Source organism: Mauremys reevesii, linkage group 2 (assembly GCF_016161935.1).
Source record: "Mauremys reevesii isolate NIE-2019 linkage group 2, ASM1616193v1, whole genome shotgun sequence".
Taxonomy (NCBI): Eukaryota; Metazoa; Chordata; order Testudines; family Geoemydidae; genus Mauremys; species Mauremys reevesii.
Window position 1 is genome coordinate 32,831,266 of NC_052624.1, and position 21,872 is coordinate 32,853,137.

A 21,872-nucleotide genomic window follows, 5' to 3' on the forward strand; every position below is an offset into this window, starting at 1 on the left:
GGGGGCATTTTAGACCACAGCCCCAGCTGAGGAGTTACCAGCCTCAAAATAGGCAGGAGGTGTATAAAGCAGTGACAGAAGGAACAGAAAGAAGAATAGAAACTCTAGAAAGAGACCTCATCCCTTCTCTGGCCAGTCTAAACCCTCCTCAGGCCAAAACAAGGCCTTTTGAAGATGCGCATGAGGACAGCGCACCAGTACAAAGACTGGATTCATCCCACCTTACCTTTTTGTCCCATCTATCACCTTTCTACCCTGCATGGGCCTGTATCACATCAGACTGTTGGGTGCTCCGCTCGGTAGAGACAGGATATTCACTCCAATTCTCTGCCCTCCGCCCTTCCACCCCTCTTCCCCGTCCCTCTTCAGGGACCCATCTCACAAGCATCTCCTTGTACAGGAGGTGCATTCACTCCTATTGCTGGGAGCAGTGAAAATGGTTCCTGAGGAGCAGAAGGGCAAGGGCTTCTATTTCCTAATACCGAAAGCCAAAGGCAGGCTCAGGCCCATCCTAGACCTGCAAGAAATCAACAAGTTCTTAAAGAAACTCAAGTTCTGCATGGTCTCTTTGGCCTCCATCATCCCTTCCTTGGATCCAGGGGACTGGTATGCAGCCCTGGACTTGAAGGATGCTTAATTTCATATAGCAATCACTCCATCCCCGGGCTGGATTACCCAATAGGCAGACTAAGCACATGCTTGATATTTGATATTTCAAAAAAAGCATCGAAGTAGTCATCATGGGAAAAATCATAACTTTGTTAGACTTCCTTACACTCCACTCCATACTCTTCCCCATTTGCCTGTTCTCTTTTTATTACTTATCCCCACCTAAACTGAGGGGGGTGGGGATGGGTGGCGTCCTACTAACGTAGATCGAAATAATGCGAGGAAATCAGATCCTGTCATGTATTGCAATAAATTGATGTTTTATTATTGATATATACTTCTGAGTTAAACATATTTGATTCGGTTTTTTTTTCTTTCTTATATATATATTATATACATACATAAAAATAGTGTACGTTGTGTAATTACTATTTTTTTTAAGTTCAGAAAACTGAGATAAGGGGCAGGATGAAACGTAACCAACTGAGTGGAGCACAGAAACGTAAACTGGCAGAAGAAAAGAAACAAAAATCTAGTGAAATTTTCCAAAATCTTCCAAAGTTTACATAATTTTTCAAAGCAAATCCATCAGCAGCAACATCTTCTCTCAGTAGCACAGACATCATTCCAAAACCTGTAGGTGTTTCTGAGATTGACCCTTGTTCTATTGGTGAAACAAACACCATTCCAGAACATGTGGCTGTGTCAGAGACTGTAACTGATTATCCTACTGCTGGTGGTAAAACAGACGTTGTTCTAGAAGGTGTGGATGTGTCAGAGACCGAATCTGCTCATGCTGTAAATAATAGGAGAAAAGATCCTGTTGGTCTCTTTCTATTACTCGCTGGGAGGCACATGCAGTGGCAACAAGTGCAATTCTGGAGTCCTACTCAGAGATTGTGGATGCATTAGAAAGTATAGCTGAAGACAATCACAAAAGGGAGAAACTATACGAGAGGCAGAAAATATTGCAAACAAGATGCAAGACCTAGAGTTTGTATTCATGTTGACCATGTGGAATGAAATTTTACAACACTTTTACCCCACAAGTCAAGCTCTCCAAAAAAAAGAATTGGATTTGAAAACATGTGCAGACCTCTTTCAATCATTAGCAGACCACTTACACACTATGAGGAATGATTTCGAAAGATCTGAAGACATATCAAAAGATATCTTGCCTGATACTAACTACAAAGAAGCCCAGTCCCACAAGCGAATCAGGAAAAAACAAGCAAATGATAGCAGTGCAACAGAAACAGCATTGAATCCTAGAGACAAATCTCGTGTATCTACTTACTACGCTATAATTGATACACTTGAAGCTCATATGAAGAGGAGAGGTGAAGCGTACAAAGGAGTATCAAATAGATTTTCTTTTCTAAACGATATGGACTTATCTGACGAACAATATTCACAAGGTTCCCAAAAGCTAGTTGACTCATACCCTGTTGACTTGATCATGAATCTCTGTGGAGAAGTAAGGCAGTTCCACAGTAATATGCACGCAAAGTTTAATGAAACAGGAAAAATGAAATTCAGTCACATTGATCTTCATGACACAATATTGAAAGACGGAAAAATGTATATTTCCAATGTAAAGATCGCACTACGTATTTTTCTAACATTGATGATTACTAAATGCTCCACAGAACGCTCTTTTTCTCAGCTGAAAAGAATAAAAAACCCTCCGAGAACAACAATGTGTCAGGACAGACTTGATTCACTTTCCCTACCGTGTATGGAAGCGGACATGCTTCGTCGAGTCAGCTTCGATGAACTTATCCAGAATTTTGCAGTCAGAAAATCTAGAAAGAAGCTATTTTAATTTCAGCATGCATGTGTCATTTCGAAAAATAAAAATTTATTTTACGGTATAGTATTGTTTTTATTTTGAATTACATATGTGGGGGGGGGGGCACCGTAATCTTTTCAGTGCTTAGGGCCTCTAAAGGTCTTAATCCGGCCTTGTCCATCCTATACAAGGTACCTCAGGTTTGTGGTCAGCCACAACCATTACCAGTTCCCAGTCCTCCCGTTCGACCTCTCAACAGCGCCATGGGTATTCACCAAGTGTATGGCAGTTGTGGTCGCCTTTCTGCACAGATGGCAGGCACAGCAGTTTCCGTGCCTCAATGACTGGCTGATCAAGGGCCGCTCCATGGCTCAAGTGGAGGCACAAGTCGACTTCATAAGAATGACATTCGATGAACTGGGTCTTATCCTGAATGTGGGGAAATCAACCCTGACCCCGGTTCAGCAGATAGAATGTCTAGGAGCGGTTCTGGGCTCGAAGCAGGCCAGGGCATACTTCCCAGAATCAAGGTTCCGGGCCCTGGGTAACATCATTTGAGGTCTCAGGCAGTTCCCCACCACCACAGCAAGGAATTGCCTGAAACTTCTGGGAAACGTGGCCGCTTGTACCTATGAGGTGCAACACGCCAGGCTCAGGCTTCGGCCGCTCCAATTATGGCTAGCCTCGATGTACCGGCCAGTTCATGGCAGTATGGACAAGGTCATGACTCTGCCTTCTTCGGTCATTGACTCCCTCCTGTGGTGGCTCGACCTGCAGACACAGGGCCAGCGCTTCCATTAGGCGACCCTAGGCGGTCTCCTAGGGCGCCAGGATTTGGGGGGCGGCATTTTGTGTGCTCCCTACGGGGTGCACGCGAGCTTCTGGTTCTGCTCCCATCGCACCGCCGAAGAAAGACCTTCTGCCGATGTGCCGTGGAAAACAGCGGCAGGCAATTGAGCAGCTCAGTGACTGCCGCTGTCGCCTGCGGCATTTTGGTGAAGGGTCCTTCTTCGGTGGCGCGATGGGAGCGGAACCAGAAGCTCCCGTGCGCCCCATGCGGAGCGCACAAAATGCCGCCCCCCGAATTCTGCCTAGGGTGCCAGAAACCCTGGTGCCGCTCCTGCGCAGGCAGTGCTCGAGGGAGTCCCTATCACCTGTCTTCAGCCATCCTTTTTGCTGGTGACAGACTTGGGCTCGGGCGGACACCTGGGAGACCTCACAATACCTCACAGCCTCTGGTCGCAGGTGGAGCTCGCTCTCTACAACAACGTCAGAGAGCTGAGAGCAGTGTGTTTAGCATGCCAGACTTTCTGAGCTCACTTGGCAGGGAGATGTGTATCAGTTATGACAGACAACACCACAACGATGTTTTATATTAACAAATGGGGGTGCACACTCCTCTCCCCTCTGCCAGGAAGCCCTCATGTTGTGGGACTTTTGTGTAGCTCATTCAATACAGCTGCAAGCATCGTACCTCCTGGGAGTACAGAACGAGTTGGCGGACCATCTCAGTAGATCATTCCATGGCTGCCACGAGTGGTCTGTACGTCTGGATGTTATGAACTCCAACTTCCAACAGTGGGGCTTTCTCCAGATAGATCTGTTAGCCATGTGATGCAACAGAAAGTGCCAGCAGTTCTGCTCCTTCCTGAATCACAGTCCGGGTTCCATCGCGGATGTGTTCCTCCTCTCATGGGGATGCCATCTCCTGTATGTGTTCCTGCCTATCCCTCTCGTTCACAGCGTGCTCCTCAAGATACAGAGGGAAGCTTCAGTGATACTGATAGCTCCAGCCTGACCCTGCCAACACTGTTACACATCTCTCCTCGAAATTTCTGTGGAAGTCCCAGTCACCTTGCCTCTCTTCCTGGACTTAATAACTCAGGATCATGGCCATCTCCAGCACCCAAACCTCGAGTCCTTGCACCTCACAGCGTGGAAGCTCCATGACTGAACCTGATGGAGCTCTCTTGCTTGGACTTGGCCAGATAAGTCCTCCTTGGCAGTAGGAAACCCCCAACCAGGACTACCTACCTGGCCAAATGGAAGAGATTTTCAATCTGGTTGGCACAACACGCTCATCTCAGGACCCTGGTTTCTTGAAAGTAGAAGTGATTGTTGACTGGCCAGTACCCCAGACCAAAAAATAGATCCCATATTTCATAGGCTTGGTTGACAATTACTGTTGACAATAGATCCCATATTTCATAGGGTTGGTTTGTGCATGGGGTCAGTGACACTTGCATACTATCACAGACTTGTATAAGAAGATAAAGCCAAACAGAGTGGTGTGACCAGGAGGTTTGTTAAGGTAAAAAATATCTTCTCAGGAAAGTCTGCTCTGGCCAGTCCGGATTTGGACAAAACATTTGAACGTGCACAGATGCATCAGATATTGGGCTTGGTGCAGTTTTAATGCAGTCAGGAGAAAGTAACAAAAAGACCCCATTGCTTTCTTGAGTAAAGAACTGACACTCACCTTGAGAATTACTTTGTCATAGAAAAAGAGTGCTATGCCATTGTACGGGCCAGAGCCAGCTCCAGCTTTTCTGCTGCCCTAAGCGGACAAAAAAAAAAAAAAGACGAGCGGCGGCACTTCAGCGGCTGCTCAATCGTGCCGCTTCTTCAGCAGCAATTCGGTGGCGGGTCCTCCCTCTCTTCCTCTTCAGCGGCAGCTCAAAGAGGAAGAGAGGGAATGAGGGACCCGCCGCCGAATTCCCGCCGAAGACCTGGATGTGCCGTCCCGATACCGGACAGAGTGCCCTTTGTATTCGCCGCCCCAAGCACCAGCTTCCTGTGCTGGTGCCTGGAACCAGCCCTGGTATGGGCAATCCAACAATTCAGGCCATATGTCTTTAACAGAAAGTTCAGGATTCGAACTGACCACTCTCCATTATTGTGGCTACAGAGATCCAAAGACACCAATTCCAAACTGCTGCAGTGGGGCATGACACTCCAAGAATATTACATGGAAATTGTGCATTTTAAGGGGAAGGAAAATATACTAGTGAATACTCTGTCCAGGAAAAAGGATTTTGACCCAACGTCTTTACATTAGTCAATGGCTGACCCTACTGAGTCATTGAAAGAGATGAGGTGTGACCCTAACATCCCCTTCATGCCCACAGGCAGAGTAGACAAAGGACTGTGGATTTACCTGTTTCACCCACTTGATCCCAGGCAGAGGACAATGAGAAGTACATTTACGTAATAGGTAAACAAAGGAATCAAGCTAACAAGCAGCAGAGGAAACAGCTTAACAACCACACCAGGGCACTTGGTTTTATGAGCCAGGAAGAGCTTCTGTAAACTAAGACAATGGACTTTGGAAAAGATCAGGAGTGCAAACAGACATTCTAGTTATCCATCACTTAGGGAACAAAGGGGAGAGTACCTTCTAGCTCTGTGAAGGTTGGGTCCTCTGGCCTGGAGGGCTAGTGATGCTGGTAACTTGATGTAAGTAACAAAACTCCTTAAGCAAAGATTCTAACTTGCTAAAATTAAGTGGGTTTTAATTTATTTTGTTTGTAACTGTACCTGTCTCCTTTTCTCTTGCTTAGTAGCACTTAAATCTATGTTCCTTATTAATAAACTTAGTTTATAGTAAAATTAAGAATATCTCAGGGCTGTTATATTGAAGTAAAGAGTGAATCCTCAGCTACCTGAAGAGGCTGATACTCGTACTGTCTCTTTGGAGGTAGTGAAGTTAATAATTTCTGGGAGTATCCAATGAAAGAGACTGGACATGGCAGAGAGATACTTCTGGAGAACATGGGAACTGGGATTCACTGAATGTTACTTGCAAGCCAAGGATTAGACTGTCTCATGGAGTTTGTTGGTGAGGTGGAAAGGCTGATGTGGCGGGAGCTGACACACAGTCTAAATTCCAACAAAAGTCTCCCTTGCTGAGGCAGAGAGGGTAATACAGTGGCTGACAGTTCTGGTGGCCCTGAGCAGAGCATCACAAAAGCCTTCAGAAATCTGGATGTGTCCCATGATGTGGTGAGGGTATTTTTTTTCAAACTATATCAGTTTAGACTCGTAGTATAGAGGCAATGCTCTTTTTTTGTTGGTGCAACATTAGACAAGAAAATGCAAAAAGATGAGCTGCTAATAGTGCTTATAAAGATCAGGCATCAGTGCAAGCCCGTCCTGTACAGTCCCTTCCCTTTCTGCCCCACATTCCAGATGCCTCGCTGGTCCACGTGCTGTCCCCATAAGCCACACATGTATTTCATCAGATGCTGCTATAGCGCTTGGGTGGAACTGGGTTTGGGGGTAGGGGAGCAGGGACTGAGGGCACAACACTGAGAGTATGGCACACATGCAATTGCAGTGGGTTTTTAAAACCCCCAAGCAGAGACCTGAGCAGCCAGACACTTTGTACAACCAAAGTCTGACCTGACTTTGGGAAAACACAAATGGCTTAAAAATGTTTTGAATATTGTTTTTTAAGCACCCAAAACCTGCCTAAAGGTGATGCACTGTAGACTCACCTGTGCATCGCTCTATCAGCATAAATATTATTCCCTGCCTCTCAAGCACTCCCAATTTCTGATTCTTTTCTCCATCTGCTTGCCTTGATTTCTCTATCAGAAAAAGGGGGATAAAAATGCTTTCCTTCTCCGACCCTGAGTCTAACTTGTCTATTTACATTGTATGCTCTTTGAGGCAGGGACTGTCTCTCACTCTCCCTGTCTGTGCAGTGATTAACACAATAGTGATAAATAATAATATAGCGCCGAGCTCTTATATAGCACTTTTCATCAGTAGTTCTCGCTGCACTTCACAAAGAAAAATCAACATCATTATCCCCATTTTACCGACATTTGGTTTAGGGAAACTGGAAGGTTTGTGTTATTTTAGTGTGTTTTTTATTTCAGTGAGTTTACATTAAACTGTTGCCAGAAGTGCCTGAGGGTTTCAATCTCTCCATTACTCTGCTCACAAAAAACGGAGGCTGATACTAATAAAGCAGAAGGCCCTAGGGTGTCAGTAGATTTGCTTAGAGATGTGGGACCCACTCAGCAGCATCAGACTGGGTAGGCAAGGACCTACAGGGAAAAGAGGAAACAAACAGAGACCTCTAAAGCTTTGTCCATCCCAGTCCTCGCTGGGCCTCAATCCCTTTGACTACAGTTTTCTTCTTATGTAAAACAGAAGAGTGAAATCCTGACCCATTGAAGGCAGTGGGAGTTTTGCCACTGACTTTAATGGGGGCCAGGATTTCACCCAGGGAAGGGACACTTGGGACGGCTGTGGTCCCAGGGATAAAAGTTTTGTAGGGTTTCAAGGCTTCCACAAACCTTTGGTACATGATCCGGTTCCTCCTGGCTTCCTTTTATGTGCCCTGCAAAAATGCTGCTGTTACCAAGGGCTAATAATTTCTAAAGCAACATTATTCTTTTTTGCATATTTGTACATTTGAATTATTAATCAATGGAAATATTTTGACATCAGTTTGTGTGTGTTCAGTGAAATCAATGTTTATTGAGATTTACCAATAAAAATATAATCTTACCAAGCCTAATCATCATAAGCAGTTCACTGAACTCCAGTGAATTCCAACTGGATTATCTTGCAGCATCTGTTGAATTTCAGAGGCTGTTGTCTTATTTTGGTGAAATACTACCCCTTCCACTTTCTCCCGGAGGTATTATTTTTAAAAAGACAATAATAAACATTGGCTCAAAGGAACCTAAGGGAATTTCACTGAGAGCTGGGATCCTAACTTCTTCAGGCTCCTCTAAAAATATCAACCTTTCCATATTACCTTTTTTTACCCTGAATGAAATAAGGGCTTTTTAAAAAGCATTAAGGAGGGAAAGGGGGGAGGGGGAAGAGGAGAAAAAGAAGAACTAAAATAAGGCAGTGGAAAATGGAAACACTTACTAGATTTTTCTTTTCTACTGTATTTATGTGTTTGCTTTTTAATAGTGGATGGATAATAATTGATACAATGAACTGAGATCAACTTGTTATACTGCGTGCTTTTATATAGTTATATATATTCATTCTGATATTTTTCATGGATATGTAAACATTCATAACTAAAACAGAAAAAATGTAAGCTTGTAGCAGTTGAGACAGCTTTTTGATTTACGATATATGATGAAAAGACAAGACCGGTGTATCCTGTGACCAAGGTGGCTACAACACTACAAATAATATGTGGTAGCATCATGCAAGGCATTTCTTCATTTGAACGGAAATCATATGTATTCATAAATAACATATGTAATAGGCAAGTAATAATAATATAAGTCACAAAACAATTGCTAAGATATTGTGTTGTTTTATTTTAGTATATTCATAATTTAAGATGCAGATCAATTAATTAATATCCAAACAGAAAAAATATACAGTTTACTTATATTTTATCTCATATACAAATCTGCAAAATAAAGATGTATATACATCAATTTACTGTATTTTTACTAATACAAGTTAACAAAAAAACATGTGCTACATATAGAAGGAATGAGTAAAGGGCAGTACCAAAACTAAGCTGGTTTGGTGGTAAAGAACTAACATTATCATTCAAAGCTTTACTCTACCCAAAGTGTATGATGATTGTTTTGAAAAATCACTAGGGTCCTAGTAATTCCAAAGTTACCAAATTACTACATGAAATGGGTTCCTATAACCAGCTTCCATCATCGATACCTTCTGCTACATGAGTTGTTTTCTCAAGTGACCCACATTCATTAGAACTTTCTTCTAAAAGTCGTACTAAACTTGACATAGTTGTGTGAGGATCAAGTAGTTTCACAAGGGGGATCTCCACCCTTCTTTCATGAAAGATATGATTCTGTAGCGTCATGGCTAACATAGAGTCCATGCCCAGTGATGCAAGTGATGTGTTCATTGTAAGATCACTCGCGTTTGTACTACTGAGATAACTCACCAGTGAGGTGATATAATCTTCAGAATTGACTGGAGATAAATTCTGAGGGGTTCCTTGTTCAGATAGCTCGAGCTTGCTGCCGAATTCTTCTGAAATGAGTGTACGGAAGCGACTTCTGAGTGATGCAAAGCGAGAAAGGACATAAGTGTTTAGTGTTCCAAAATTTAATTTTACTACAGCTTGCTGAGGATTATTCAGAATTAAGCTTTTTTTAAGATATTCATAAATTTCATGTACCTGCAGAATATCTATGCCTTTGGATTCCAAAAGAGTTTGAATGTTGTTTTGATTTAGCAATAAGCCAAGATTCAAGGCACCCCAATTAATGGATTGTCCTGAAAGTCCACAATTCCTCCTGTAGTGGCAGAAAACATCCAGGAAAGAATTAGCAGCAGCATAGTTGGCTTGTGTTGAATTTCCAAGAAATGAAGTCACAGAGGAGTAACACACAAAATAGTCAAGTTCCTGCCCTAGGGTAGCCCGGTGGAGATTTATTACCCCTGCAACTTTGGGACTTAACACTTTCTCAAAGTGAGATAAGTTCAGAGCTTCAAGACGTCCGTCATGCAGAACCACAGCACTATGGAATACACCTTTGATTGGGCTCTTTGGAAAGATTCTGTCAATTGAACTGATAGCTTTCTCAACCTGTAAGTGAGAAATAACATTGCACTGCAAACTGACTATTCTGCTCCCTTCACACTGATTTTGCAAAGCCTTGATTTCTTCTTGCTTTTCACTGCTTGGATTGCTCCTTGAAAGTATCACAATACAGCTCCCTCCGTTCTGGGCTATAAATTTCACAGTTTCAAATCCAAGCCCAGTGAGCCCCCCTGCCACTATATAAACCGCATTCTGCTTAAACATTTTCTTCTCTGCTTCATATATTGGTATGCCTGAAAGCCTGTTGGTCGCCACATCCCCTTTCAGCACAGCCAGTGGGATAGATTTGCAGGTGAAATAGGAGGTCGCGGCAGTGTTTGTACTTTCAATGTCCTCAGTCTGCTGAAAAACAGAATATGATAGGTTTTTAAATTGTTTCATTTGCATTGATTTGATCCATCTGTGGACAGCCCTTAGGGATTGTTTCAGAGATGCTTTCTGAAAGATACTGAAAAGTTTCAGTATATGAACACGAATGTTTTCTTGATCACTTCCAATAAGGTATCGAAAACATTCAGACTGTTGATTATCATGTACTAAAACAAGGTCTCGGAGATGGGAAAGATGGACTAGAACTTCCTTAGACATTCCATCTACTGGAGGTAGATAAACAAGGGCATTGCACTGATTTACACGTTGCCACTCATCAGACGTAGGTTTTGCAAGTACTGTTCTCCAGCCCATTTCCTGTGCTGTCAGAGTGAGCACTTTGCATAACACTGACTCTGGGTCAGTAGAAATAATACCTAAAGTCCCACTGTGTTTCACCTTCGGTAATGTTTGATTTACAATTTCCCATGCTACCATAAAGTATGACACACAAGGTACATTTCTAAAGCATGGAAACTTCTTGATGTTGAAACAAACTGTCCCTGGAACCTTGACTCTTGATGATGCAACAACTGGATAACATGAAGCCACATGATCTCCCACCTTAACTTTTTTCACTTCACTGCCTACTGCAGTTACTGTGCCACTGAAGTCCAGAGCTAAAAGCTTATGTTTGTCTATTGAATATGAATTCCAATACAATGTATTCCCAAAGTTACAGCTTGAAACGCTAACAGGAAAATAGTCTTCTGAATGGATGCATACTTTATCCATTTGAACTTCAACACTATGATTTGCAAGCTGAGTAATGGTATTATTGGCTATTTCAGCAGATAAATCTTTCACTTGGTAAGGATCTGTAGTGTATAAAGTGAATGTCTCGGAGTTCTGAAGAGACTTTGAAGGTTGACTGTAATCCACATCTTTAAATGGTGTGCGTCTGATTTCCGAAGTGTAAATTCTTCCTTGATTGATCCAAATTTCTGGATGATCCTGTCCTTCATACTTTACAATAACATCTGCTAAGGCTGAGATGTCCAGTGTACTCGAAGAGCTGATGTCAATCATTTGAAATGTGATTTCTGAAACTTCAACTATGCAAGTTCTCGTCATGCCACACAAAGCAAATCCAGGGTTAAGATGATCTACATTTCTATCTGTTGTTCTGTAGGTGATTATTCTAACTGAACAACCGGATTTTTTCTCTCTTAATGCCACAATAATTTGGCGATAAGCCTCACAACACTTAGCTAAATGTGCCACCAATTTGCTTGGGAACTCGTCATTTAACTTCTGAATTCCCCACATGAACAAAACTTCCTGGTAGTCTTCAAGCTCCTTTTTCATTTTATGTTGTGTGGTCATTTCTGAACTCTTGGCTTCCAGCAATGTGTCCCAGTCTTCATACATAACATATCTTGACTCATTGTGTAAGTATCTTTTGAGCTGCTGAGCTATTCCAAGTTTGTCAGCAAACACAATGACTCTGGGTGCTTCCCCTAAACTTCCTATGGTCTGAGTGGGAAATATTTCTTTCCACTTATTTTCAAAGAGAAAGTCGTTGTCTCTGGGGGATGTTGGCTTCATAAAGGTGATCCCAACACGTTTCAGTTCTGCCAAAACAGAGCCACGTTTATCTGCAAAGCATCCACAAACCTCTAAGTAGTTCCCAGTCGATTTGCTTGTTTTCAAATATATCATCATTTCCTCCTCCAAAGGTCTGAAAACTACAAGGCTGCCTATGCCAGAAGGAAAGCCTGCTCTGGTTTGGAAAGTTATTGTCATCATAACAGCGGTCATCTGTAGAAAACAGTCTAACAGCACTGGATGGATACAATAGTCAGACATCTCTTCTCTTGTCTCTCTGTTCACCTTTATGCTGGTTATAGCTTCCTTTAGCTCTTCACAATAAAATACATCACTTAACTGTCTGAACATGGAACCATATTGAAATCCAACCTGAGACAGTGTTTCATAAACCTCATCTGCGGTAACTACTGATTTACACCTTTGAAAGATGTCTTGAAAGGAGATGCTGTTTTCTTCCACTGCAGCTTCAGACTTTTTCGTAATTTGTCCTGATGCGTAAACTGCAGCTGAGGATGACAGTATTTTGAAATCTGTCACTGTTTTTTGTGACGCCAATTCTATCTTTAAGTCATGGGAATTCTGGTTTAAAACACATGGTGCCAAAAAATTGATACTAATCTGACAAGTACTTAAAGGCACTTTCGGCCTCAAACTACTCATCATAGATGCCAAACCGAGCTCTGCAAAAAATGCACCTGGAACTAAAGCAACACCATTGTTCTTGTGCTCATACAAATAGGGTGCTGATGCCTGGGAAACTGGGCAGTTGAATTTGGTGTTCTCGTTGTTCAAACTGTAAATCAAAGGATTATTTGGGTTTACAGCTCTTCGATTTGCTTGTTGATGGATGTCCAAATAGGTCATTAGCTTCTTACGATCAAACTGGTACCTGGGAAAGGCTGCTGGAATACTTTGATACCCTTCATAAAAGTTATGCCAGTCAGGATTATATCCCAGTTCAAACAGATTCCCTGCAAGACTAAGAAGAGTCTGATATTCTTTTTCAGTTTGCAAGGAGGACAAAACTCTAGTTTCTTTGCCTAGCGTTTCTATTATATACCTCTGTAATGCTCTTTCTGGGCCTATTTCAACAAACACAACATTGTCCTTTTCTTTAGCTGAAGTCACTATGGCCTGTGTGAAAGCTACAGGATCCCGAGCATGTCGGGCCCAGAACTTGCCCGTAGTGAAATCATCTACAGAAGCAGCCTTCCCAGTCAGTGTTGAAATCACTTCACTTTCCGGCTTCTGTTTTTCCAAATACTGTAATTGCTCCACCATCTCCTTTATTATTGGATCCATCATGTGGCTGTGGTATGCAGCTGGGACATGTAAAACACGAAGAAATATGTCTCTCTTGCTGAACACTTGAGCTAGTTCTTTCTGAAGGGCACTCACAGAGTCTGCATCTCCAGACAAGGTACAGGAAGAAGGGCTGTTAAAAGCTGCAATGCACACCTTCCCAGAATACGGGCCAAGGGCTTCTGATAACTCTTGAACAGGGATGTTACCAACTACCAACATTCTGCCTCCGGTAACCTTCGCCTGTAACCTACTCCTGTGATAAATTACTTTGACAGCATCTTCAAGGGAAAGAAACCCTCCACAATGGGCGGCAGCAACTTCTCCAACTGAATGGCCAACAGCAGCCACAGGCTTAATTCCCCAGTGTTTAAGAAGAGAAGTTAAGGCAACCTGGAGAGTAAAAAGCAACGGCTGGGCAATTTCTGGCCTCGAGAAATCCTCACATTCACTTTCTGTTAATCCCAGGAGGCTGATGGGTACATATTGCTGAAATAACATTTCTATTTCTTTACATTTATCTCTGAATACTGGCTCTGAACTCAATAAAGTCTTGCAGATCCCTTTGAAATTTACTCCATTAGCACAGAAGACAAAAACTAGTTGTGGAGTCATCTTTGACGGAGTTATTTCTGTTTTAGCTGCTAATGCAACTTGTTGCTGTAAATGTCGAAGAGAGTTTGTAACAAATGTTTTTCTGTACTTGTAATTTACATGGCTTCTTCTACAGGCAGATGTATAGGCCAGATTTGGGAGAGTTACTGAGTTGCTTATGTTTAACTGCTCAGCTGTGTCTTCCATTGTCAATTTGAGGGATTTGCCTGAAGCCGCAGAGAGTACAAATAATTCAATCGGTCGTTTAAAAGACGGAAGAACCTGTGTTTGCTTGAACTGTCTGACAACAACATGGGCATTGGTTCCCCCAAATCCAAAACAGTTGACACCAGCTATTCTTCCAAATTCTCTCGACTCTTCCCATTTCTCTACTCTTGTTGGAATTGATAGATTTAATTTCTCTGTATTTATGCTACTAATATCCTCTCTGTAGTGCAAAGATGGAACAATTGTTTCATGGTGCATCATTAAAAGAACTTTAATTAATGCAGCTGCCCCAGCAGCTGATTCAGCATGGCCAACATTCCCTTTAACAGAACCGATCTTTAGAACAGGCATTTTAGGAGATCTGTTATTACCAATGATGCTACCTAGGCTCTCTGCTTCTGTAGGATCTCCAGCAGGAGTTCCTGTGCCGTGTGCTTCAACATACTGCACAACTGATGGGTCAACATGAGTCAGATAAATGCCACGTAGTAACTTTTCCTGTGCTGTCTGAGATGGTCTTGTGATTGGAGTCACGGATCTTCCACTCTGATTTATTGCACTGATGTTTATAACTCCCCATATTCTGTTATAGTCCTCTAGTGCCTGTTTTCAAAAAAAGGAAAAAATATATGGGATTATTTGGGATTTTTACAATAGAAAGAAGATCAAGGGCAGACAGAACAGTCTGTTCAACTGTTAAATGTACCCTTTTTATACTAAGGTCAGTGCTTACATATTTTAGCCCTGGATATTAACCTCACAGTAGAAAAGTCCAGAGTTGTGAATATGTCCTCCCATAAGAGGACATATTAGAATGGGAATTGCAGAGTCCTGAGTATTTGGAAATCTTATTTTTGGAAGCTCTATGAAAATGAACCTACCTTTTTTAGTGGCTTCAGTAAAACAACGCCACAGCCTTCTCCCCTTCCATAACCATTTGCCTTTTTAGTAAAGGGCATACTCATCCCCTCGGGAGAGATCATTTTTGCTTTACTCAGAGATACGAAGGTGCGGGGATCTATAATGCAGTTCACTCCTCCACACAGAGCCGCTTCACAGTCTCCTGTGGTAAAAGAAATGTGTGACTGTTTTCCATCTTCTGTGCATTTCTACAGATTTACATTAATACACTGTAGTGATATTTGGAATTGTTAACATTGCCCATTAGTGATAAAATGATAGAATTTGCAGAGAGATTATAAAAACAGAACAGACCCACTGAAAGTGCATAGACATATTCAAACTTTCAGGCCCTGATACCCAACAGATGGTAAAACTCTCAGTGTTTGGAATGGGTCTGAGTAGACAGCAGCATATTAATAGAAGCCATTGAGAGAGTAAACACTCTTGGTCTTTTATAAAAACAAAAAACATCCACCCCTTCATGAATCATGATAATGTGATTTGAAAGAATGGCAGACACTAACAAAGGCTTACATCTTTTATGGGTGCCAAAAATCAGTGATATTGTTTGACAGTTGCTGTTGCCTGTCACAGGTGGTATAAAGTCCTGTAACCCGTACTGGTGGAACTGAGGGTGCAAACTTTCATTCTTCTTCGAGAGATGGCCCTGTGGGTGCTCCACTCTCGGTGTCGGTGCGCCCCTGCGCCTTTGATTGGAGATTTTTGCAGCAGTACTCCTACCGGCCACGCATGCTCAAACCCTCCCCCCCCCCCCCCACTCTGAGTATACCTCTAGTGAGCATGCGCGGCCGGTTCCCTCAGTTCCTTCTCTACCGTCCCCGGCTTGAGACAGAGCTCAGCAGACTCCTTAAAGAATTTCTTCCTCATCTTAAAATAACTTAGAGTTAGCTAGTTTCTTGTTAGTTAGTTGTTAGTTAGTGTTACTTACCTCTTTCTCTACTGTTTAAAAAAAAAATTCTCTCAGGCTACGTCTACACTACCCGCCGTATCGGCGGGTAGCGATCGATTTTTCAGGGATCGATATATCGCGTCTCATCTAGACGCGATATATCGATCCCCAAACGCGCTTCTATCGATTCCGGAACTCCACCGCCCCGAACGGCGGTGGCGGCGTCGATATGGAGAGCCCCGGACATCGATCCCGCGCCGTGAGGACGGATAAGTTATCGATATAAGATACTTCGACTTCAGCTACGTTATTCACGTAGCTGAAGTTGCGTATCTTATATCGATTTTTCCCCTTAGTGTAGACCAGCCCTCAGCACTTCAGACATGCCTGGCTCCACAGGCTTTAAGCGCTGCTCCTCATGTAAGGGCGCTATCCCTCTCTCCGATGGACATTCACAGTGCATAAAATGTCTGGGGGAAACTCATATTCCCCAAAAATGTTCTCATTGCACTAAACTAAGCTCCAGAGCAAGAAAGGACAGGGAGCTAAAACTTAAACTCATTCCACTTCAAAAATCCTTAGGGTCCGCCTCAGACCCTGGCGCGACTCTGCCTCCGCTCACCGACACAGCTCTCCTGCTGCTAAAAAGCAGAAGAAATCTACAAAACGAGGGCACCCTCTGTCAGGAACAAAGGAAGCCCTTAGATACAAACCTTCTCTGGTAAAATCCTCAGTCTCCTTACCAGTGCTCCCCCACCTGAGCACTTTCGACGAGCCGTGCTCCTCAGGAATCGCTTTAAACCCGCCTGTACTTTCGGCGGTGCAGCAAAGCTCTGGTGCTGAGGCGACAGGCTTTCAGTTGCCTGCCTCGATTATGGCACCTATCGACACCGTGATGAACGCGGTGCTGACATTCCAGGACCCTCCCTGAGGCACCGCAGCCCGCTGTTAACAGAGCGGCATCGGCTCCGACACCGGCACCAAAAATTGACAGCGCTACTTGGCACTGAGCCAACACATGGAACTCCGGTGCAAATCCGAGTTCTTTGAGAGATGTCCCTGTGGGTGCTCCACTCTTGGCTCCTCAGGAATCGCTTTAAACCTGCCTGTACTTTCAGCAGCGCAGCGAAGCTCCAGTACCGAGGCGACAGGCTTTCAGTTGCCTGCCTCGATTATGGCACCTATTGGCACCGTGATGAATGCGGTGCCGACATTCCAGGCCCCCCACCCCCCAAGGCACCGCAGCCCGCTGTTAACAGCGCGGCATTGGCTCCGACACTGGCACTGAAATTGACAGTGCTACTTGGCACTGAGCCAACACTTAGAACTCCAGTGCAAACCCGAGTTCCCGCGCAGCAATTCTATCAGCCTTCACCTTCTGCTGCCTCAGTGCTGCCGTTTACCCAGTCAAGTGACCTATTAGTGTCACCTACAATGCAATCACCCTTCGTTAAAGATTGCTTCTCCCTTATCAATGATTCAGGATCTGAACAGCATTCCTCCAGTGAAGAGGAGTCTGAATTACAGGGTGATGCCTCAATACAATCAGAATTCCATCCTGGGTTTCCTGTCAACCATGGGCACAGGAAATTTGTCTCAAACTCTCCTCGAGATCCTGCCTCCTGGTGCGTTAACCCCTGTGTTGTATCCTTGGGGCAGCCGGTGTAGGAAGCAATCACTTTAGGCCAGAGAGCAGACAGCTAACCAAAACCTCCATTTTATTTACAGAGACAGAGAGCTCACTCAGCCGGTTGAAACCGGCTGAGCTATCCCTTAATAGTCTAACTCAGTTGCCATAGTAACAAAACCCATGACAACCAAATACACAACACCCTGCATGGCTCCAACTATGCCTTTTCCCCCACCATGGCAGTATTGGACCCCATGGGCACCTTTCCCTTGGCAGCACACCAGCTATTCCACTTCCACGAGACGCTAACGTCCAGATGATATCACTCAGTTGGCGGCACCTTCTCATTCTCAGGATCAATTAAATCCTGCTCCGGACCCAGTACCAGCTGAGATACCAACTGAAGTAATGCCTGAAGAAGCTTTACTTCCCACCCCCCCTTAACTTCTTCAGACGATTTTACGAAATTCCAGGATCTCTTTAAAAGGGTTGCCAGCGACCTCAGAATTAATCTAGAGGAAGTACCGGACCAACAACATGAGTTAACGGACATCCTGCAACCCTCTTCTTCATCCAGACTGGCATTACCAATCAATCCAGCCCATCTGCAACCTGCTAAGTCCATCTGGCAGGCTCCAGCCACAAGCCAGCCTACCTGCAAACAAGCCGACCGTAAATACTTCTTCCCCTCTAAGGGCTCTGAATTTCTTTCTCCCATCCTGCGCCAAACTCACTGGTAGTGGACGCAGCTAATCAAAGGAACAAACAACAGTATTCCCGCCATACCCCAGCCAATAAAGGAAGGCAAACGTTTAGATCTGCTGGGTCGCAAAGTGTATGCCTCTTCTACCTTACAATTTCGAATTGCCAATTATACTGCAGTTTTGGCAAAGTACGACCACAGAAACTATAATAAGTTCATGGACTTTATTGAACACATTCCGGACCAGAAGAAACAACAGTTTTCAGCTTTAGTTTCCGAGGGCCAAATCATATCACGCACGGCTCTTCAAGCAGCTCTGGATGCAGCCAATACCGCAGCAAGGTCCACCGCTACGGCGGTGGTCATGTGCTGAGGTTCATGGCTCTCTTCTTCCCTCTTTCCTTGCGAGGTTCAGAGCACCATAGAGGATCTCCCTTTTGATGGTGATAAACTCTTTGCTTCCACCACAAATGAGGTGCTTCACTCAATGAAAGAATCAAGGGCCACTCTTCAATCCTTAGGCATCCAAAACCTTACAACCAGAAGGCGACAGTACAGATATCAACCTTACCACCGTCCACGCTACCCCTCATATACTCAGTAGTTCCCAAGATCTCAGGATCAACATCAGCAACACCAACACCAGAGATCCAGATACCAGAGGCGTCGCCCCAATTCTTCCAGGATGCCCCAGCTTCCTCCAACTAATAAGCAGATTTGAATCTTTGGTCGAGGGTCTCGTAAACATTGCCCCAACTTCAGCGTATGCACCGCTTACAACTATCTTTGGACACCGCCTACAGCCATTTTTGCACCAATGGCAGAATATTACCACCGACAAGTGGGTTTTAGAGGTCATCACAACTGGGTATTCTATCCCTTTCCTCTCCTTCCCTCCCACCCACCCACCCTCCCCGTCCCTCTCACGAGCTACACCTCCAGCAAGTACAACATCTCCTTCACCTGGGGGCTATCGAACTTGTGCCAGACTGCCACAAGGGAAAAGGGTTCTACTCCCATTATTTCTTAACAGAAAAGAAAACTGGAGGATGGCGACCGATCCTCAGCCTCAGGCAGCTCAACAAGTTTATCAAAAAGCAAAAGTTCAATACCATAAAACTGCTGGCTACAAGACTTCGCAACAGTCCCTGGGTCAACGCCCGAGACTGCCTCCAACTACTAGGGCACATGGCCTCGTGCACCTTCGTGGTCCAGAATGCACGTCTCTACATGAGGTGCTTCCAAGCTTGGCTGGCCACGGTTTACAAACCAAACGTGCACTCACTAAACAAACACCTGGCCATACCCTACTGAGTCAAGGACTCTCTCCTTTGGTGGACAGTCCCCTCCAACCTCTGCTCTGGAGTCCCCTTCCTCCAGACTTCCCCAACTCTGATAATGGCGACCAATGCGTCTCTCACTGGCTGGGGGGCCCACATCTCTCACCAAACAGTCCATGGATTATGGTCTCCTTCCGAGACCTCCCTGCACAGAAATGTTCTAGAACTTTGAGCTATACGAAATGCCTTCCGCCACTTCCTACCACTGATCAAGAATCAGCATTTCTGCATAATGACAGACAATATTGCCTGCATGTTCTACGTAAACAGACAAGGAGAGGCTCGCTCCCACTCTCTTTGCTCAGAGGCCATAAAACTCTGAAATTGGTGCCTTGCAAACCACATCCGCATATCAGCTGCTTATCTCCCACGGGTGATGAACACCACTGCTGATGAGTTAAGCAGACGTTTCCCTTTGGACCACAAATGGGAGGTAGATGAGGGAATCATTTACAACATATTTCGCACTTGAAGTTTCCCAACCATAGATCTCTTTGCAACCGCAAACAAACACGAAATGCCTCAATTTTTGCTCCAGGGCGGGGCTGGGCAAACACTCCCTTGGAGACACATTCATGATCCCATGGAACCGGGACTTGCTCTATGCATTTCCCCCAATACCTTTGCTCAACAGGGTCTTCATAAAGATACGGACGGACCGCACCAGGGTGATCCTGATCGCACCTTCATGGCCGAGACAACCGTGGTTCCCTTTCCTAACCAGAATGTCAATTCAACCACCGATCTCACTGCCTCTCATCCCGAACCTTTTATCACAACAACACGGCCGGCTTCTTCACCTGAACCTGCCCATGCTTCATCTCAAAGCCTGGTACCTGCATGGTTCTCCCAACGAGAACTAGACTGTTCTGACCAAGTTCAGAGGGTGCTTCTACACAGCAGAACACAATCCACCCGTACCATCTATCTCCGAAAGTGGAAACGATTCACAGAATGGTGTTCCACTAGACAACTGTCTCCTACCTCGGCACCCCTTCCCTGCATACTCGACTACCTATTGAGCATTAAGCAATCTGGCCTTTCCTTCAGCTCCATCAGAGTCCATTTAGCTGCCATCACAACCTTTCATGGCACAGTTGACAATACCTCAGTCTTTGCTCATCCCATAACCAAGCGTTTCCTCAAGGGACTCCAAGCCTTATATCCAGACATTAAGCCACCTGTCCCTCCATGGGATCTTCACTTAGTATTGTCCTGTTTAACTCATCAACCCTTTGAGCCATTAGCCACCTGCTCCCTCTTGCACCTCTTGATGAAAACAGCCTTTTTGGTGGTGATTACCTCTGCCAGACGGGCAGGAGAGATAGCAGCCCTTATGGCAGATCCACCATATACGCTCTTCTTCAGGGACAAAGTGACTCTACACTTGCACCTGAAATTCCTTCCTAAAGTTCACACTTCATTTCACATCAATGAACCAATACATCTACCAACTTTCTTCCTAAAACCACATGCAAACTCTTTCAAAGCCACAATGCATACACTGGATGTGCGCAGGGCCTTATCATTCTATTTGGACAGAACCAAACCCTTCAGAAACTCTCCTAGGTTCTTTGTCTCCATCGCGGAGCGCTCCAAAGGCATGCCTATCACTCCCCAGAGACTGTCAAACTGGATCTCCGATTGCATACGACTCTGCTATCAGATAAAGAACGTTACACCACCAGCATTCATCAGAACTCATTCCACTAGATCTGTATCTACCTCTGTAGCCTTCTTACGTAAAGCGCCATTGACTGATATCTGTAAAGCAGCCACTTGGTCCTCCGAGCACACCTTTGCCAAACACTATGCCCTTATTCAGGGTCCTCTCTCTGACACTCGATTAGGCAGGGCAGTATTAACCATGGCATTCCTGCCAGATCTGAAGTCCCTACCTCCTTGGGATACACTGCTTTGAAGTCACCTAGAGTGGAGCACCCAGAGGGACATCTCTCTCGAAGAAGAGGAGGTTACTCACCTTGTGCAGTAACTGACGTTCTTCGAGATGAGTGTCCCTGTGGGTGCTCCACTACCCACCCTCCTCCCCTACCCCGGAGTTGGGGTAGCCTCCGGTGTAGAGAAAGAACTGAGGGAACTGGCCGCGCATGCTCACTAGAGGTATACTCAGAGTGGGGGGCGGGGGGGAAGGCTCTGAGCATGCGTGGCCGGTAGGAGTACTGCTGCAAAAATCTCCGATCAAAAGCGCAGGGGCGCACCGACATCTAGAGTGGAGCACCCACAGGGACACTCATCCTAAAGAACGTCAGTTACTGCACAAGGTGAGTAACCGCCTCTTTTGGTAATGGCAAAAAACAAATGGTTTTAGCCCTTACCAGCTGTGACATTAGTCAAATTCCAGTGAGACGCT

General features: G+C 44.6%; 1 protein-coding gene across 2 annotated transcripts in view; it reads right to left on the reverse strand.

The window, feature by feature from the left end:
- Positions 1 to 8,772: 8,772 nt before the first annotated feature.
- Positions 8,773 to 21,872, reverse strand: part of LOC120397379 (6-methylsalicylic acid synthase-like) — a 37,483-nt gene continuing 24,383 nt past the window's right edge. Inside the window, exons 6-7 of one of the 2 annotated variants that reach the window (XM_039523120.1) lie at positions 14,897 to 15,078; positions 8,773 to 14,609 (exon numbers count right to left, since the gene is read on the reverse strand). In XM_039523120.1, coding sequence (XP_039379054.1) covers positions 9,042 to 14,609; positions 14,897 to 15,078 — 5,750 coding nt within the window. In that variant the 3' untranslated portion in view covers positions 8,773 to 9,041. Of the gene's footprint in view, positions 14,619 to 14,896; positions 15,079 to 21,872 lie in introns of both variants that reach the window. The other variant, XM_039523119.1, reaches the window with a different exon arrangement.